The 18,295-nt window shown below is 53.3% G+C and overlaps 1 protein-coding gene and 1 long non-coding RNA gene across 24 annotated transcripts in view; one reads left to right on the top strand and one right to left on the bottom strand.

Moving 5' to 3' along the window:
- Positions 1-18,295, top strand: part of CACNA1B (calcium voltage-gated channel subunit alpha1 B) — a 244,247-nt gene that overhangs the window by 157,206 nt on the left and 68,746 nt on the right. For 16 of the 23 annotated variants that reach the window (XR_009215330.1, XR_009215331.1, XR_009215329.1 and 13 more), the window contains 6 exons: positions 6,860-6,986; positions 10,283-10,412; positions 10,777-10,836; positions 12,895-13,001; positions 15,769-15,865; positions 17,466-17,626. Coding sequence is in view for 19 of the 23 variants with exons in the window: in XM_058445707.1 (XP_058301690.1) it covers positions 6,860-6,986; positions 10,283-10,412; positions 10,777-10,836; positions 12,895-13,001; positions 15,769-15,865; positions 17,466-17,626 (682 nt within the window). In the remaining 4 variants the exon portion in view is untranslated. Of the gene's footprint in view, positions 1-6,859; positions 6,987-10,282; positions 10,413-10,776; positions 10,837-12,894; positions 13,002-13,750; positions 13,763-15,768; positions 15,866-17,465; positions 17,627-18,295 lie in introns of all 23 variants that reach the window. The other 7 variants (XM_058445703.1, XM_058445705.1, XM_058445709.1 and 4 more) reach the window with 1 other exon arrangement.
- LOC116475952 (uncharacterized) lies at positions 3,593-8,350 on the bottom strand. Its single transcript, XR_004250048.2, has 3 exons — positions 7,969-8,350; positions 6,530-6,873; positions 3,593-6,079 (listed from the first exon to the last, which is right to left on the bottom strand). It is a non-coding gene; the product is annotated as an uncharacterized LOC116475952 (long non-coding RNA).

Below are 18,295 nucleotides of genomic sequence, written 5' to 3' on the forward strand. Positions count from 1 at the left end.
ATCTTGTAGTCCCCCCTTATCCATGGTTTCACTTTCCCCGCTTTCTGTTATCTGAGGTCCACTGTGATCTGAAAATATTTGTTACATAACTACTCTTGCACTTTGGGGCCATTATTAAGTAAAATAAGGGTTACTTGAACATAATTACTGCAATACCATGACAGCCAACCTCATAACCCAGATGGCTGCTAAGTGACTAATGCAGTCCAGGTGGGACAGAGCAGAACTGTGTGGGGTTTCACAGCCTTGGAGCTGTTGAAGCTCTATTGTGGACCGTGGCCTCTGCATTTTAGGATGCCTAGCAGCATCCCTGGCCTCCGCCCTCTCGTTGCCAGGAGCAACTAGTTGTGACAACCAAAGGATGTCTAGAGACCGTTGTGAAAGAATCCAGGCTGGGCTCAGTGGCTCACACCTGTAATCCCAGCACTTTGGGAGGCCGAGGTGGGGATCACCTAAGGTCAGGCGATCGAAACCAACCTGGCAAACATGGTGAAACTCCATCTCTACTAAAAATACAAAAATTAGCCAGGTGTGGTGGCAAGCGCCTGTAATCCCGGCTACTCAGGAGGCTGAGCCAGGAGAATCGCTTGAACCCGAGAGGCGGAGGTTGCAGTGAGCCGAGATCGCGCCATTTCACTCCAGCCTGGGCAACAGAGCGAGACTCTGTCTCAAAAAAAAGAGAGAAAGAATCCAGTTCCCTTCTTTTGGAAGGCTTCCAGGTGGTGGTGTACACTTCCTGCCGCATGGTGTCAGGAGCTCTGTCATGTCTGGTGTCTCTCTGGGTGATAACTAACATGGAGCAGTGGGTTCAGCCTGATCTGCCATTGTAAAGTTCTCCACTGGTCTTTCCCTAAATGGTTGTAGTGACATCGATGATTGTTACCCAGATCTGTGAGTTCAGTGAGGGTCGCAAAATGGTGAATTTATAATTTCATGATTCTTTCTGTGTTTGTTATTTTGACTTTTTCTGTAAGAAAGATCTTACCTCATCAACTGCTTGGTTACCCTGAAATTCAGTTTGTATGTGTATTAAACAAGGTACTTGCTTCATTCTGTCCCTTTATTTATAAGTTTTCAAAATAATCAATGCCCTATTAACAAATAGGACCAGTGAGAGCTATAAGAAAATTATTATTGTAAAATTTTGAATTTTAATGTGTTTGATGTATTTCAGTTCTTTGCAGTCACTGTTACTTTTGGTACTTAAATTGTCCTGTCTTGGCCAATGTTCACCCTTTCAAGTTGATCGCTCTGCCCTTCTCACAGGCCTGGAGTAGAGTTTGACAGTTCTCTGGTTTTCGTCTATGACAGCATGTTCCAGGATCATTGTGCGCACTTCCTGTCCCCGATCTGGAATTTCTCATTTCTCCAAGAAGCAGCACACGCTGGACACTGCTGTGATTCCTGTGGATTCCACCCCCTGCCCCCGTACTCTGGTGGCCTTTGCCTCCAGGGGCTTCCTCTTCAGCTCCTCTTCAGAGACTTCCCTTGGACTACAGGAACCACAGGAAGTGCATCGGAGTTTGCATCCCCCAAGGTGGCACTTAGCCAATGAAGGGAAAGTGCAGGTGCAGGAGAGCCAGCTCTCTGGCTTCAGTCAGGACAACCTTCTGGTTCAGATGACAGCCCAGAGTGTCCCTGTGGGAGCCTAAGCCACCTTTGCAGGACTTGGTCTGAAGCGCACCCTTGCTCGGCTTCTTCACCTCCCTGTCTTGCTTTTCTCTTCCCGTCTGGAAGCCCGTCCCACCTCACGGTGTGCTTCTGTAGAACCTGACTGGAGACGCCGTGGCTCCTTTGATGAGATAGTGTATTTAGAGACAGTTGTCTGTGGTCATTGCTTCTGGTTTCTTCTGGGAGCCTGTCCCACCTCACAGTGTGCTTCTGTAGAACCTGACTGGAGACACCATGGCTCCTTTGATAAGATAGGGTATTTAGAGACAGTCATCTGTGGTCATTGCTTCTGGGTTTTTATTGCTTTCAGGCTTTTTGGTGGGCTTTTTAAAAAGAGAAAAGTGGCTGGATGCAGTGGCTCACGCCTGTAATCCCAGCACTTTGGGAGGCCAATGTGGGCGGATCACCTGGTGTCAGGAGTTCGAGACCAGCCTGGCCAACATGGCTAAACCCCATCTCTACTGAAAAAAAAAAAAAAGTGTATAAAAATTAGCCAGTGTGGTGGGGCATGCCTGTAATCCCAGCTACTCAGGAGGCTGAGACAGGAGAATCGCTTGAACCCAGGAGGCGGAGGTTGTAGTGAGCCAAGATCTCGCCACTGCACTCCAGCCTGGGCGATAGAGCAAGACTCCATCTCAAAAAAAAAAAAAAGAGAAAAATATGTCATTAATTCTGTGGCATTTGTAATTCAAATAGAAGATTGTAGGATTTTAATCTCACTTTTGTATTTATCTCTGTTTTCTTCTATCCTGAAAATGTCTTTTTGTCTTTTTACCTTGCTTATTCTGTTTTTTAAAATGGTATTGTTTAAAAGTTTTTTCTTTCTTAATTATTTGCTTCTACTGCATAGAAATAATAAGCAGTTTCATCTGGTGGTTCTGTGTTCAGCCACAGAATTGTCAAACAAACTCTCGTTATTCTAAGTAATTTTCCATAGATTATTTGTTTTTTTTAGGACACAGTTGTACCATCTGTGAATATATCATTTTTGACCCATGAATTCTTTAGTCTTTTTTTCAGTTTCCAAATATAAAATTTTAATTTTAATTAATCTCTTTGTTTCTGGTTTCTGCCTTAATTTCTAACTTAAGTGTACTGTGATTAGGAGAACGTGATCTGTATGATAGTTTTCTTTGAAATTCATTTGCAGTTGCTCTGTGCCTTGGCTTTATGGTCAGCTTTTTTCGTGGTCGGCTTTTGTTCTTGTTCTATATGTGCTTCAGAGGGATATGTTTTCTCTAATTTTGTGAGCTCTGAGCTTTTTACATCTGTATGCTAAATCAGGTTTGTTAGTTGTATTACTCAAATATTCTTTATATTCATTAATATTTTGCTTGATTGACCTGTCAATAATTTTGTTTTATTTTTATAGAGTTGGGGGGACAAATGCAGTTTTGTTACATTAGATCTATTGTATAGTGGTGACATCTGGGCTTTTCGTGTAGCCATCACCTGGGCTCAAGCAATCCTCCCACTTCATCCCCTGCGGTAGTTGGACCACAGGCGCACACTGCCATACCCAGCTAATTTTTTGTATTTATTGTAGACGTGGGGTTTCTCCATGTTGCCCAGGCTGGTCTTGAACTCCTGGGCTCAAGTGATCCACCTGCCTTGGCCTCCAAAGTGCTGGGATTACGGTTGTGAGCCACTGCGCCTGGCCTATGTTGACTTTATGTATCTCATCTAAGAATTCCTTATCTGAAGTCTTTAGGGGTGTGAGTGCACTCATTGTTTCTGTTGTGTCTTTCAGTCATGGTGACCTTGTTTCATGGTGTGTTTGGTGATATTGAGTTCATATATGACTGATCTTAATCCTTTGTATTAGTCAGGGTTCTCCTAGAGAGACAACTAATAGGATGTATATCCTATATATATATGTATCTCCTATATATGTATCTCCCATACATATATGATATATGATATATGTATGGGAGTTTATTAAGTATTAACTCACACGATCACAAGGTCCCACAATAGGCCGTCTGCAAGCTGAGGAGCAAGGAGAGCCATTCCGAGTCTCAAAGCTGAACTTGGAGTCCGATACTTGAGGGCAGGAAGCGTCCAGCACGGGAGAAAGATGTAGGCTGGGAGGCGAGGCCCGTTATCTCCTTTTCACATTTTTCCGGTTGACATTCGCTGGCAGCTGATTCCACCAGATGAAGGGTGGGTCTGCCTTCCGCAGCCCACTGACTCAAATGTTAATCTCTTTTGGCAACATGCTCACAGACACACCCAGCATCAATACTTTGTATCCTTCAATACAATCAAGTTGACACTCAGTATTAAACATCACATCCTCCTTTTTTCAACTAGGGTTTTGTGAGATAATTAAGCCCTACAGAAAATGAATTAACAACGTTTTCAGTTTTCTCAAGGATGGAACATAGCTTGTACCTCTCCAGATGTATAGAAGAGAAATCCTTTCTCTTGGGATATCTTTAGATATCTTGGGAAACAATAGCTTAAATTATCTCCAAATTCCCCCTAACCTGTGGGGATTCTGTAGGCCAACTGAGGAAGGTTTTTGTCAGAGAGGATTTGCATTTGTTGTTTCCAGAAGCCTGGGGAGCTGCCAGTCCAGGCTTACATCCCCTTTGGGGATGATTCCCATTCAGCTTCCCCACCTTGAAGTGAGCCCAAGGCTTGGGACTCCTACCCGTGCACTGGAAAGAGCGGTTCCTCAGTTCAGCCTGAGTTTCTTAATCTGGAAAGGGGAACCTGTGCCGTCGCATGCTGTCAGGGGGAGTAAAGCACCTGGGCCGTGTCTGGCACGTGGCTGTTTTTAGTGAAGGCTCTCTTCCTTTCTGTATTTCCCTCCAAAGCTCACTGTTTTGCTTCATTGTCTCCTATTTCAGGGATTTAATTTTTTTAACTATTAAGTCTTTTTAAAAGTAGCCTTTCTCCAACAATGACTTCAGTCTGTTGCAGTTTTCATTTTTATCCTTTCCGTTCTTTCTTCTGCTTTGACTCAGTTGACCTTTTTTCCCTATGATTGATGACTTTCATATGATTTTCCATGTTGTAGTAAATCGATTTCAGAGAAATAGTTCCATCCAAGCTCTTGCATCTTTGTCCTATTTATTTTGAGCAGCAAAAGTCTTCATTGAATCCAGACTGATTCTTTTCTCCCAGTTTACTTAAGTTAATTAATTATTCATTTATTTTAGAGATGGAATCTCATTCTGTCACCCAGACTGGAGTACAGTGGTGCCATTGTAGCTCACTGTAACCTTGAACTCCTGACTTCAAGTGATCCTCCTGCTTCAGCCTCTGGAGTCGCTGGAACTGTATGCATGCTCCAACACACCCAGCTAATTTTTTAATTTTTTAATTTCTTTGTAGAGACAGGGTCTGTCGCCATCTTGCCCAGGATGGTCTCGTTGCTTGAGACTCCTGGACTCAAGGGTTCCCTCCCACCTCAGCCTCCCAACGTGCTGGGATTATAGGCATGAGCCACCACACACAGCTGTGGCATGTTTCATATCCATAGTATGGTGCTTCTTATAAATATTGCATATTTTACTCAGTCAGTTTATGGTTGTGCATTTTATAATTTTTGTTATTGTAAAAGAACTTACAACACACGCCTGTAAGCCCAGCACTTTGGGAGGCCAAGAAGGGCGGATCACTTGAGGTCAGAAGTTTGAGACCAGCCTGGCCAACATGGTGAAGCTCTGTCTATACTAAAAATACAAAAATTAGCTGGGTGTGGTGGCACGCGCCTGTAATCCCAGCTACTGGGGGATGCTGAGGCAGGAGAATCACTTGAACCCGGGAGGCGGAGGTTGCAGGATGGTATCACTGTACTTCAGCCTGGGCAACAAGAGCGAAACTCTGTCTCCTGTCTCAAATTAACAAAAAAACAAAAAACAAAAAAAAACTTGCAACAAAAACTTTTGGGAATACATATTTTTGTGGGTATGCTTCATTCCCTTAGCAGGTAATGTCTAATAAATTAATAGAATTTTTTAGGGCTTCAAGTAAGTTTTGCCAGATTGCTTTCTCAGATTACACAATTTTCATTTTCAGCAGGGAAGTTTGATGGTGCCCATTTCAAAAGTGGTCGCTTTAAACTGCTTGTGCTCGTGGGCGGGGGCTGGTTATCTTGGCTCTGGAGCCAGCATCCTCGGTGGTATAGACCCCACTGCTGTGGCCTTGGCTGTTTTCATGCTCATCTCGAAGCTTTTTTCCTCTGGCACAGCCTTTCTCTGCAGGACTTCAAAGTGGCCAGCAGTCAAGGGCTCCACAGCGGGCTCTGGGGATTAGCACCTTCGCTTTGTTGCTCTTTAAAATCCTATTTGCTTTTATGTTTCTTTAAAGAATTCAAAATGAGTTGCAGCAGTGGGAGGTGGCTCCAGGTCACTGCACGTCTTCCTTGGTGTCCCTGAGGTCTCAAGAGCTCTGTCACCTATAAGAATTAAAATATACAATAGGATAGTTGAAAATGAAGAATTATTGTGAGAAAAACACTGGGCAGGGACGACAAAATTTGCCTAAAAAAACAACAAGGTGGCGGCCGTATTAGCCCTGGGGAGTTTGATTTGTGGGAGCACAGCTGGGGTGTGGTGGGGTGCTGAGCGGCAGAGGATGGGCCCTGGGGGAAGGAGGCGACGAGTCGGGGGCTGGTGAGGGAGTAGGGCCTGAGCAGAGGCCGGGTCCCCCCGGGAAGAGCGTCCTTCCAAGCTCCATGGCCTCACAGGACCCTCTCCTGGGATCTTGAGGAAGAAAATCCCAGATCAAGGGAGACTGGACGACGAGGTACAGGGAGCCTCTGTGGGTTTGCGGGTCGGGGGCTGGCCCCTGCTCCTCCCTGTGCTGTGGGTTCGAGGTCCCAGCAGAGGCAGTGGGAAGGTCTCACCAGGCTCTGGGCTTCTAAGCGCATCGAGACCCCTCAGCGCAGCAGAGGGGTCCACAGCCACAGGGGCAGTGCTGGGCTCCGTTTTGTTGCCAACCTTGGTGCAGCAAGAGGTGAGGAAGGGTCCATTAGCGTCTCTGCGGCAGATGGTGGTCCTGGCTGTCATGCACCACGGTCATGTGTGTGAAGCACTGTTCTTAGCTGCATGCCCATCCCTGGTGGGCCTGTGAGGACCTGACGCAAGTGCCGGGGGCATGAGAGCTGGGAGAGAGCTACACGATGTGGGCTTTGTGTGCACCACACCCCTTACTCGGGGGCCCTGTGTCCTTGTAGGTGGTAACGTGGACCTGGAAAGCCAAGCAGAGGGGAAGAAGGAGGTGGAAGCAGATGACGTGATGAGGAGCGGCCCCCGGCCCATCGTCCCATACAGCTCCATGTTCTGTTTAAGCCCCACTAACCTGTGAGTCTCCTTGCCTGCTGGTGTGTTTGGCCGCCCACTCACCCATGCATCATGACCCGTGGGATCTCAGTAGCCAGCGTGCACTGATTCTGCGCACTTACGTAGAGAAACGGCTCTAAGTCCCACGGCAGACCCCAGAGGCACGTGCCCGTGTGACCTCATTCTGCAGAAGAGGACACGGGCACAGGAGGCAGCCCCAGCAGAGCTGGGGTGAGCTCCAGGCCCGGGCTCCTCACCTCCTCTGTGGTGTGTGTGTGTCTGCACATAGGGAACCCGTCTGCCCTGTCTCGCAAACACACTTCCGTCCATCTGCCTTCCCATCATACCTGGCACCTGTGTTGTCTGCGTGTGTGCACTGTGTTTATTTGCATGTCTATCCGTGTGTCTGCGCCTGTGCTTTTCATGCATTCGTCATCCACTCTTTAGTCCAGGGCTTCCATTAGTCCAGCCAGTGTTTATGTGGCAGACAGCACTCTAGGTGCTGGGAATAGCTAGGAATGAACAAAACAGGTGAGAACCCCTGTCCTTGCTAAGCCTGTGTGCTGGTGGGAGAGACAGACAACAGACATGACAAATAAGTAAAAGACATAAGATGCAGATAGTGTTAAGTACTGGGAGGAAACAAAACACAAAGCAAGGCGCGGAGATGCGGACCGTTGGGTGCTAAAACTTAGATGAGAAGGTCAGGTGGGGCTTCTGGGGTGAGACTGGAGCAGAGTTTGAGGAGGAGGAGGCAGAGGGAGAGGCAGACGGGGTGGAACCACACAAGAGCTTGCCCAGCCAGAGCAGGGGCTGGGCAGGTGGACGGGAGGGCAGAGGGCAGCAAGGCTGCGTGGACGTATCCCTGTTCGTTACTGATCTGTCCATCCCCTTCTTCTTCTTTCACCACCCAACGTCTTTCCACCAAGCCCTGCGTTACCCCCTCTCCCTGCTTCCTCCCCGCATCATTCTTTTATCCAACACACATGTCTTGGGACCTTACCCTGCTATGCTGTGGTTAGGAGTAAAGCAGTAATGGAGACAGACATGGACCCTGCCATGTCAGGACTGACAGCGTAGTGGCAGGTGAGGGGCGGTAACCCGGTGTGGAAATGGAAACACAGGAAGGCACTGGCATTCTGGGAGCAGGTGAGAGAAGGCCAGGGAGGTTTTCTGGTGGAAGTGACATCTTGGTTGAAACCTGAAGGATGAGTAAGAGTTAAGGTGAAGAGGGGAGAGGGGAGGAACTAGTGGAGCGTTCACAGTAGCCCAGAAGTAGAAGCCAGCAGTTGGCAAACAGCCAAGGACAGAACTGGGTCAGAACACAAAAGGGTAGGCAGGGCTGGCTGGGTGTTCTGTTGCGGGGTTGGGGGGTTGCACCATCCCGGAGCACACTGAGAAGCGTGGGATGTGTGCACAGTGGGGGCGCTCGGATTGCAGCCCAGCAGGGCCCTTTTATGGGGAGACTGCAGATGGAGGCCACTGAGTAGATGGTAAGGGTTTCAGGGAGAGAGAGTGGTGGTTTGACCAGGGTACTCATAGTGTTGAGGTTTGGAAGTCAGGTGTGTGTGGAGGAATTTTAGAGGCAGAATCTACAGAATTTGGTGATAAATTAGATGTGGAAGGAGACATCGAGGATGTCTGACTGAAACCCAGTTTCTGCCTGACAGTGGCGGAAGGCACTGCGTTCACTGAGACCAGCGGTGCTGCTGGGGTCCTGCCCGCAGACCCTGCAAAGCCTGGGGCGGCTGGGGATGTCTCATGGCCAGGTGGACTTGGGATCTGAGCTGGGGGTAGAGCTGAGTGCCAGAAACCCAGACACAAGTTGGAGTGGATGACGGCTGAATTAGAAGGAAAGGCAGCCCTTTTAAGGAGGGGAAGTGGCAAGGGCTGAGGCAGCAGCAGGCCTGCGGTGGGCCAGGGATGAACAGCTCTGTGGACACGGGCAGGAGCTAGATGGCAGAGTTCCCTTCAAGGAAGAGGGAGATGTGGGCAGCCGCTTAAGATGGATGGCCCTTGGGGGTTCGTAGGTGTGGGTGAGAGGAAGAGCTGAGAGGGACTGGGGGCGGTGGACATGCCTGCGAGGCAGAGGAGGCACCTCCAGAGCACAGCCCTCATGATGGGGGCCGTCTGCCCCACCTGCTCCATCCACGGCTGCCTCTTCTCGTCCTCCACCCGTAGATGGGCTTCCCAGCCTCCTGGTTACTGTGCACTCCCACGCTGTGGCTTTGCCAGTAGCAGGGAGGCCCCTGCTTGTTGATTTCCTCGCTGCTTCCTGGTGTTTTGACTGCTGAATGGAGCTTCATCAGGCCTGTTCTGGTCACCCCTGTGTCCCCCAGTGTCCAGCACATGCCTGGCAGGGTAGGTGCTCAGTAATATTGAACAAGCGAGTCAGGCAGATGGGACTGGAGCAAAAGGCGAGCATGTGGCAGTGTGTGGAGCGTGTTCCCGCGCAGTGTGTCCACATGGAGCGTGTTCTCGTGCAGCGTGTTCTCGTGCAGCGTGTTCCCGTGCAGCGTGTTCTCGTGCAGCATGTTCCCGTGCAGCGTGTTCTCGTGCAGCGTGTTCCCGTGCAGCATGTTCCCGTGCAGCGTGTTCCCGTGCAGCGTGTTCTTGTGCAGCGTGTTCCCGTGCAGCGTGTTCTCGTGCAGCATGTTCCCGTGCAGCGTGTTCTCGTGCAGCGTGTTCTCATGCAGCGTGTTCACGTGGAGTGTGTTCCCGTGCAGTGTGTTCATGTGGAGTGTGTTCACGTGGAGCGTGTTCACATGCACCCTGGGAGCCTGGACAGGGCACACACCCCGCACAGGCCCCAGAGAACTTTCTTAGGGCGAGAGAGGCCTGCTCTCTGTGAGAATGTTGACGTTGAAATTCTTCCTCTCTGAGCAACTCCCTCCCTGCTGCCCACAGCTGACCTCTTCTGTGAAAGGGCTGGGTAGTTGATGCTGTTGGCTTTGGACTGCTGTTGGCTGCATGGACAGTTGGTAGTGAATGGATGTAGCTGTACTCCAGTGAAGTTTTATTCACACAAACAGGTCACCCGATCTGGCCTGTGAGGTTTGGTTTGTTGACCCTTGCCATGAGGTTCTGCAGCCTTCCCCACCCCTGTCCCGGGAGGCCCTCTCAGGAATCTCAGCCACTGTCCGTCACCTGGCTGCCACCACCAACCACAGGGACCATTAGCAAAGCGAAGCTCTGGGGCCACAGCTTCCTGAGGCAGCCCAGAGCCCTTTCTGCGGGACAGGCTGAGCCTGCCCTGTGGCAAGGGGCTGGCGCACCCGGCTGGTGGGCCTTGTGGTGATCCGTGGGTTCCCTCACAGGCTCCGCCGCTTCTGCCACTACATCGTGACCATGAGGTACTTCGAGATGGTCATTCTCGTGGTCATCGCCTTGAGCAGCATCGCCCTGGCTGCTGAGGACCCAGTGCGCACGGACTCGCCCAGGAACAATGTGAGTGGCCCGGATGGCTGGGTCCCTGCCAGGCTGTGGTGGGGGAGCTGGGTGCCTTCCCAGGGGCCCAAGGGGCTGGGGTGGGGCTGGGGTCCTGTCTTCTCACAGGACACCCCTCCTTCCTCTGTCTGTGTGCCTGGGAGTGCAGGACCAAAGGTCTGGAGACAGGAAGACAGGGTGCGGCAGAGGGGGCCTGTTCCCAGACGGTTCTTGTCAGAGACCCCCTCCCAGAACCGTTTTCCACAGGCTTCCTGGCTCGCTGGCTGACTGCTGAGAGGCCTGGAGGAAAAACTCGGAGCCACCAAGGGCACCCTGGCTCAGGTTTCAGCCCAGCCTTTGAGAATAACTTTCCTTTTGGTTTCAGGCTCTGAAATACCTGGATTACATTTTCACTGGTGTCTTTACCTTTGAGATGGTGATAAAGGTGAGATATGTGGCTGCCCCTTGTGACCCCAGTGTTTTGCTCTGCCTCCCTCATGATTGAGATGGGACCAGGGCAGGGGTTGAACCACAATTCCTATAAACTCTTAAGACATATGGTAGGTGTGTGTGCACTGGGTGTGTGCTCAGCGCGTGAACATGTGCACACAAAGAGGCTTTGTCCTTCACTGAGGAGATTACATCCCCCACTGGGAGTGCTCCCCAGCGTCGTGCCTGGGCCTCCACTTGCTCTGGTTTCTTGAACACGTGAGCTACAGTCTCTCCCCAATGTGCACATGTGGGCGGAGGCCCTCCCTCTTAGGACAGCAAAGGAAGAGGGCTGCGTGGCATTGGCTGGGGGAGGAGGAGACCTGGGAGAGACAGAGTGTTGGAAGATTGTTGGAAGTGGGTGCTGAAGACTTGAATTTAGGAGGGCATTTGTCTTATGATAGATTCAGAGTCCTTCACTGTCTGCCTCTAAGTGTTGACACGAGGTCCCCCATATCACTGTCTGACTAGTGTGGCCCTTGTGCGTTTATGCAGGTGTGCCTTCAGTGTGGTTGAGTGTGCACACACCTGCACATCCATGACTTCCGTGCAGCTTAGGGTATGTGTGTGCCCGCATGCGTGCACACAGGGCAGTGTGTGCATATGGAGCACTGACAGCAGATGCATGAACACGTTACCTCTGCTACTTCACTCTTGCAAAATTCTGTGGGGTGTGCGTCATCATCCCCATTTTACAGATGAGGAAGCTGACACTTAGCGAGGTTATGTTACCAGCCTAGAATCGTAGCAGCAGGAGTGACAGAGCCAGGATGTGAGTGAAGGTCTGTGTAACTGCAGTCCTGCTGCTCTGAGCTTGCCTGCAGGGGATCTGGGCGAGCTCTGAGCTCCCTGGGGCCATGTGTGCCTACAGCCCAGCGGTGGAGGAGCAGATGGAGATGGAGACCTCAGTCTCATTCAGGCTGCAGGGAATTTAGGAACCCAGGCAGGATCTCAGCCGGTCACAAGCCATGTAGGGATATTTGAGTCCGTGGCATTGAGGTCCAAAGGCCCACTGAGGCCCTTCGGGGTGTGACCTGGGCCGTGTCTCCCTACTCTGACAGGGCGTGTAAAGGTGCTCCAAGGTGCCCTGAAGTCACAGGTGTGCACATAACGTGTGCACTCAGCTACACTTCCATGGGGACCTAGAGCTGTATTCCTCCCCCATGACTCTGGAGCCGAGGCCCGTAGCTCTGCCTGTCTTTCTAGGTTTGTTTTGGTTTGGTTTTTTGAGACAGGGTCTCACTCTGTCATCCAGGCTGGAGTATGGTGGCGTGATCTCAGCTCACTCCAGTCTCTGCATCCTGGGTTCAAGCAATTCTCATGCCTCAGCCTCTCAAGTAACTGGGATTACGGGTGTGCAGCACCACGCCCGGCTAATTTTTTTTTTTTTTTTTTTTTTGAGACAGGGTGTTGCTGTCGCCCAGGCTGGAGTGCAGTGGCGCGATCTTGGCTCACCGCAGGCTCTGCCCCCCAGGGTTCACGCCATTCTCCTGCCTCAGCCTCCCGAGTAGTTGGGACTACAGGCGCCTGCCACCTCGCCCGGCTAATTTTTTGTATTTTTAGTAGAGATGGGGTTTCACTGTGTTAGCCAGGATGGTCTCGATCTCCTGACCTCGTGATCCGCCCGCCTCGGCCTCCCAAAGTGCTGGGATTACAGGCCTGAGCCACCATGCCCGGCCACGCCCGGCTAATTTTTGTATGTTTAGTAGAGATGGGGTTTCACCATGTTGTCCAGGCTGGTCTTGAACTCCTGAGCTCAGGTGATCCACCCGCCTCAGCCTCCCAAAGTGCTGGGATTTCAGGCATAAGCCACCACGCCTGGCCATGTTTTATTTTTATCTTAAGAGACAGGATTTCACCATGTTGCCCCGGCTGGTCTCCAACTCCCGGGCTCAAGCAATCCACCTGCCTCAGCCTCCCCAAGTGCTGGGATTACAGGCATGAGCCTCCGCGCCTGGCCTCTGCCTGTCTTTTCCGGACTATCACGTACCTAAAGTGTGTTTCTCCCTCCTAGATGATCGACTTGGGACTGCTGCTTCACCCTGGGGCCTATTTCCGGGACTTGTGGAACATTCTGGACTTCATTGTGGTCAGTGGTGCCCTGGTGGCGTTTGCTTTCTCGTAAGTAATGTTCTCTCTGCTCTGGCTAGGGAGAGCCACCAGAATCACGATGGGTGTGAGGGTGAGGGAAGAAGGAAGAGGCCCTCCTGTGGGCCTCCCTGGGCTGCTTGTGGCTCTGTAGCTGTCCATGTGGGACTGTCGCTGCCTGCTTGGGGCGGGGCTGCGTGGGGTTAGGAGGGCCCGAGGTCTGTCTGTGGCTCTCAAACTAGGTAGGGTCCTGGCGTGGCCTGTGGCCCTGGGACCATCCCCGCCTGCCTGGAGGGGTGGGGTGGGGCTGGGAGGCGCTGGTGTGGCCGGTGGCTCTGGGGCCGGGTGGCACAGCCTCTGGTGTGCCCAGCGTTTGCCTTTCAGGGTCCTTGGAGGCAACTTCACCTTGACGTGCTCTGAGGCAAGTCTGCTCCTGACCCAGGGAGACCGCTGGTGCTTTTGCCCAAGGCAGAACTGGTGGTCGCCTTCCCCTTTTGGGGCATTAGACGTCTCCTCTGACTCCCGAGCCAGTGGCACTTGGCCCTGCTGTGGCTGGAAATGGAGTTGGAAATGGAGATACTGCATGGGGGGCATCGTCAGGGGCTCAGCTACAGCTGGGGATGGGAATACGGTGGGGAGTTGTGGGGTGAGATCCAGAGACAAGGAAGACCCCTAGTGGACGACAGACATGAGGGAGGGTCCACATCTCTGAGCGGCTGGGAGGGCTGCTCCTGGTGCCACTGACTCTGTTCTCTTTGTCTTCCTCTTGCTGGACTCGGCAGGAGCTTCGTGGGGTAATGCCTTCTCTCCCCCACACGCTGCCCCTGACATCACAGCATTCCAGCAGCCCCTCTTGGGTCATTTCATCTCCAGCCTCACCCCCTGCTCATCCACCTTCACCCCATCGGGGCTGCATGCTGCCGGGAGCCAAGTCCCCGGCCAGGGGTTTCTGCCATGCCTCTGGGAGCGGGGCGGGGAGCTGGGCTGGAGCTGGGCATGGTCAGCCCTTGGTGAGGAGCTTCCTGGTGAGCAGGCTGTCACCAGTGAGGGCTGGAGGCTGGGGCCATTGGCCTGGAGGGCAGCAAGGGCTCCGGGAGGGAACTGCCACCTGTGGCCACAGCCTGAGGACCGGGGACATCGCAAGGCGCTCCCGGTGCAGCTCCTCTCTGGAAGAGCGGCGTTCTTTCCCCTCTTTCCTCTCCACTGCAGCCCCCTGCAGTTCCCACTGTCTCCTCTTTCTGTGATAAAGGAAGGAGAGCTTTGCCAAAGCATCAGCATAGGCCTTGGGAGTGGGAACACTGCAGCCAGGGGTCCCCCAGTCAGGAGGAGGGGAAGGGGTTGGGCCCATCCAGGCGGCTTCAGCAGGAGAAAAGGAGCAGGCCCCAGACGGATGCTCCCCCAGAAAGCCTCATTTACTAGGTGACAAAACAGTATCCCCTCCCTCCTGCTCATGTCCCCTCTTCCCTCAGTTGGTGGAGGAAGCTGGTTTGAGAGTGGGTGTCGGGAGCACTGGGGTGATGGAGACAGGAGGCTGGGTTCTTCCCACCTGGAAGCGTTTCAGGGGGAGTTTGATCTGATTCTGGAGTGTAGCTTACAGTCAGGGGAGAAGAAGGGGACCAGGGTGCCTGGGCCATGTAGCTCACTCTCCCTGCTCAGCCCCAAGTGTTGCTGGAGCCCCAGGAAGAGCACAGCGGGCAGGGCCGCCCCTGCAAGCAGGCCTTCCCCAGGGAACGTGGTGGGACGTGGCCTCTGAGCAGGGTGGGGAAGGGCTCCATGTGTGAGTGAATCCCACTCAGCCCTGAAGCTTCCACCCTCACCTCCCACCAAGCAGAGTGGCTTTGCTTCTGGGAACGGGGGGCTTCTTAGGAGGAAATCTCCTAGACACTGCTGGCCCGGCCTCAGTAGGGTCATGGGAGGTCCAGTCCCCAGAACCTGCTAATTCCTGCGTCACTGACAGGTGGAGGCAGCTACATGCGTCTGCCCTGGCTTTTTCTTGGAGGGGTCCTGATCGAGGCCCGCTGGTTCTGTACTTCTGCTTACTTCTGTGCCTGGAATTTTCTTTCCCCGACTTCCTGTCTTGCCGTCCCTGCCCCGCATGAGTTTTCCTGTCTGCTGCTTTCTGGGTCTTGATATGTTTGTCTCTGGGGCTCTTTCTCCCTCCCTCCCTCCCTCCCTCTCCCCCTCCTTCCCTCCCTCTCCCCTTGTTTGTCTTAGTCCACCCTGCCTCTTGCATTGCCTCTGTATTCATCCGACTTTTTCTCTTTCTTACTCTCCTTCCCCTTTTCTGTCTTCCTGCTGTCAGTTTCACGTCAGCGGGAGGAATGTTAGGGCGGCTGAGGAGATCTGTAGGGCAGAGGCCAGACAGGTCCCCTTTACCTCCCTCTAGCCAGCTGAAAAGCAAGGAAAAAAAGCCCTTCCAGAAGATTCTCGCCCTGGAAACGTGCTTGTGGGCTCCCACTTCTGGGTCTGCAGTCCTCGTGCGGGTCCCTTCTGTCCTCTTAATCCTGGAAGCAGGGGTGGGAGGGGTGTCAGGGGTGATGGTTCTTCTCCTTGTGCACCAGATGCTGCTGCCCTGGCCCCAGCTCCTGTCCTTAGATGAGGCCCGGGCCAGGCAGCCCCTGGGAAGAGTCATGGTGGCCTGTGGCACCTGCAGGGCAAGGCCTCTCTGCTCCTGGGTCCTCCACCCTTGAGTCTGAGACAAAATGCACAGGGGAGCAGGACCCAGACCTTGGGGGGCCACGTGGGAGCTGGGCACACCCATGCCTCCTGCCTGTCTGCATCTGTGGCTTCTCCCTTCTAGAGGATCCAAAGGGAAAGACATCAATACCATCAAGTCCCTGAGAGTCCTTCGTGTCCTGCGGCCCCTCAAGACCATCAAACGGCTGCCCAAGCTCAAGGTTGGAGCCTGGAGTTGGGGCTTGAGGGATGTGCCCTGTGTGTGTGTGTATGTGTGTGTGTGTGTGTGTGTGTGTGTGTGTGTGTGTGCAGTGCATGAGTCTGTGTGTGCTCACATCACACCCCTGTGTGAGGGGGTTGGGCTCACTCAGCTGTAAGCCCCCATTACCCAAGTAGACCTTGTTCCCAGCAGCCTCCTGTGAGAATCCTCTTCCTTAGCTCAGCAGGACCAGGCGGCACAGGGTTTTTCTTCAGCAGCTGCAGTGCAGTGCGGGAAAGGCTGCCAGGACAGGTGCAGGGTGGTGGAGGGAGATGCTGGCGGTCAGGGACTTGGGACATTGGCTGCTGAGAGGGGGACAGGCATGGGCTGAGCTTCTGGATAAAGACAGATTATAAACCCAAACTGGTAGGGCCACGCTGAAACCTAGTAATCGTGAGCTTGTGCTAGGCCCTGTGCGAATTGCTTCATGTGCTTCAGCTCACTTAATCTCCCAAACCTTTATGCAGCAGATTCTTTTACTGGAAATTCAAGCCATTGAGACCTGAGGCAATGTGGGACTTAGAGAAGAAAGTTTTCTTAGAACCTGTATGTGAAGGAGAGGGCTGGCAGGCAGCTGGGGAAGGCGTCGGAGGCCCACTGGGTCCAGGGAGGAGTGGCAGCTACCCTGGCACCGAGTGGCGCTGTGGTCATCCACAGTGTGCCAGGCTGCTTTGTGGGAGACGGTTGTGGCCCCACCTTCCCGTCACAGCTAGATCAGAGCAGCCTGTGAGGTGTCTTCCCAGCTCTTGAGAGCAGCATTGTGTGCACAGGGAATGCTGAGCTTCCAGGTTGGGAAGGACCCAAGAGAAAGCCTCAGGTGGTGATGGCTGATGACAGGGCGGCCTCGGGCCGCGGAGCACATATGTCCCTGTCCCGGAGCCTACTGCTTTATCCTCAGTTTGCCCAAATTGCTTCCCTGTTGGGCAGGGTGCAAGTGCAGGGTGGAGCCTGGCTGCATCCTCTCTGCCCAGGCCCAGCACCTCCTGGTGCAGCTGGGCCTGGGCTCCTGGTCATTCCCGTTTCCATGGCTGAACTCTGACCTGTAAGGTCGGCCCTCCTAGGCATCCAGCTGCTGCCTCTAGCACCTCCTGCCCCTCCATCCGGGCCAAGATGCCTCCCCTCACAAAAGACACAGCACCAGTCTTGTGTGTCAAGGAAGCTGGTGGCGGAGCCTCTCTGTGGTCAGGGGCCTGAGGGCCTTGCAGGGCCCTGGAATGCCTGGGGCCACCTGGGCCTCAGTGGTCCTCAGGTTTCCATCCTGTAGGTTCCCTGCCTGGTCCTCTCTCCTGGCTCCCTTCACATCCTTTCCTGCTTCCAGCCCCTCCCTGTGGCTCCACCTCTTGCCATGGCTCCACTCCTCCCCTCATGGCCCCACCCCCCACCATGGCTCCACCCCTTTCCTCATGGCCCCACCCATTCCCTTATGGCCATGCCCTCCCACCTTGGCTCCACCCCCTCATCATGACTCCACCCCCCCCCATGACCCTACTCTTCCCCCTCATGGCCCCACTCTCCCACCATAGTTCCACCCCCTCATCATGGCTCTGCCCCTCCTCCTGCAGGCTGTGTTTGACTGTGTGGTGAACTCCCTGAAGAATGTCCTCAACATCTTGATTGTCTACATGCTCTTCATGTTCATATTTGCTGTCATTGCGGTGCAGCTCTTCAAAGGGAAGTTTTTCTACTGCACAGATGAATCCAAGGAGCTGGAGAGGGACTGCAGGTAAACTGAGGAAGGGTGCAAGGTGGGACACACAGCCCCATTATGCAGACAACACTGGGAGTTCCCTTGGGACCAGGTGGAGCTGGTCACGCGGCATGGGAGACTCCACTGCAGAGCATCACGGACCCTGCCTGAGGGCCGGGGAGGGGCTTACTTGAGAAGGGCTAGTGTCACCACAGAAGACGGGATGCATCCCCTCCCCAGCACAACACCAGGGGCTCCCAGCACTTCCTCCTCAGCAGAGTCAGGAACCAGGCATGTTCTGAGGGACACAGGCATCTAGGGAGCTCAGGTGCCCACCGGGCAAGGCTTCTCTAAGCCCTAGAGATCTTGGCTGGGCTGTAAGGTCGGAGGGGCTGCCCAATGGCTGGAGGTGCTGTCACTGTCCACATGAGGCCTCAGAGCTTCCTGTGCCCAGCCCTGCCTCCAAAGCAGACAGGAGAGGGGCCCTTGGGGAAGAAGAGCTAGGGGAAAGCTGGTTAGCTGCCTGCGTGGACCCCAGGCAAGGCAGTACCCACAGTGTCTTCCTGCCCACGTGGCAGCATCCCAGCTGCCTCTGTGTGAGTATCATGCAGCCTCCTCCTATACTGTGTGACTAATGGGCACTTGGCTGTTTGCAGCTGAGAATGCTGCACGTGCACATGTCCGCCAGGGAGCAGTAGCAGTTTG

This window comes from Hylobates moloch, unplaced genomic scaffold, assembly GCF_009828535.3.
Source record: "Hylobates moloch isolate HMO894 unplaced genomic scaffold, HMol_V3 SCAFFOLD_10, whole genome shotgun sequence".
Lineage (NCBI taxonomy): Eukaryota > Metazoa > Chordata > Mammalia > Primates > Hylobatidae > Hylobates > Hylobates moloch.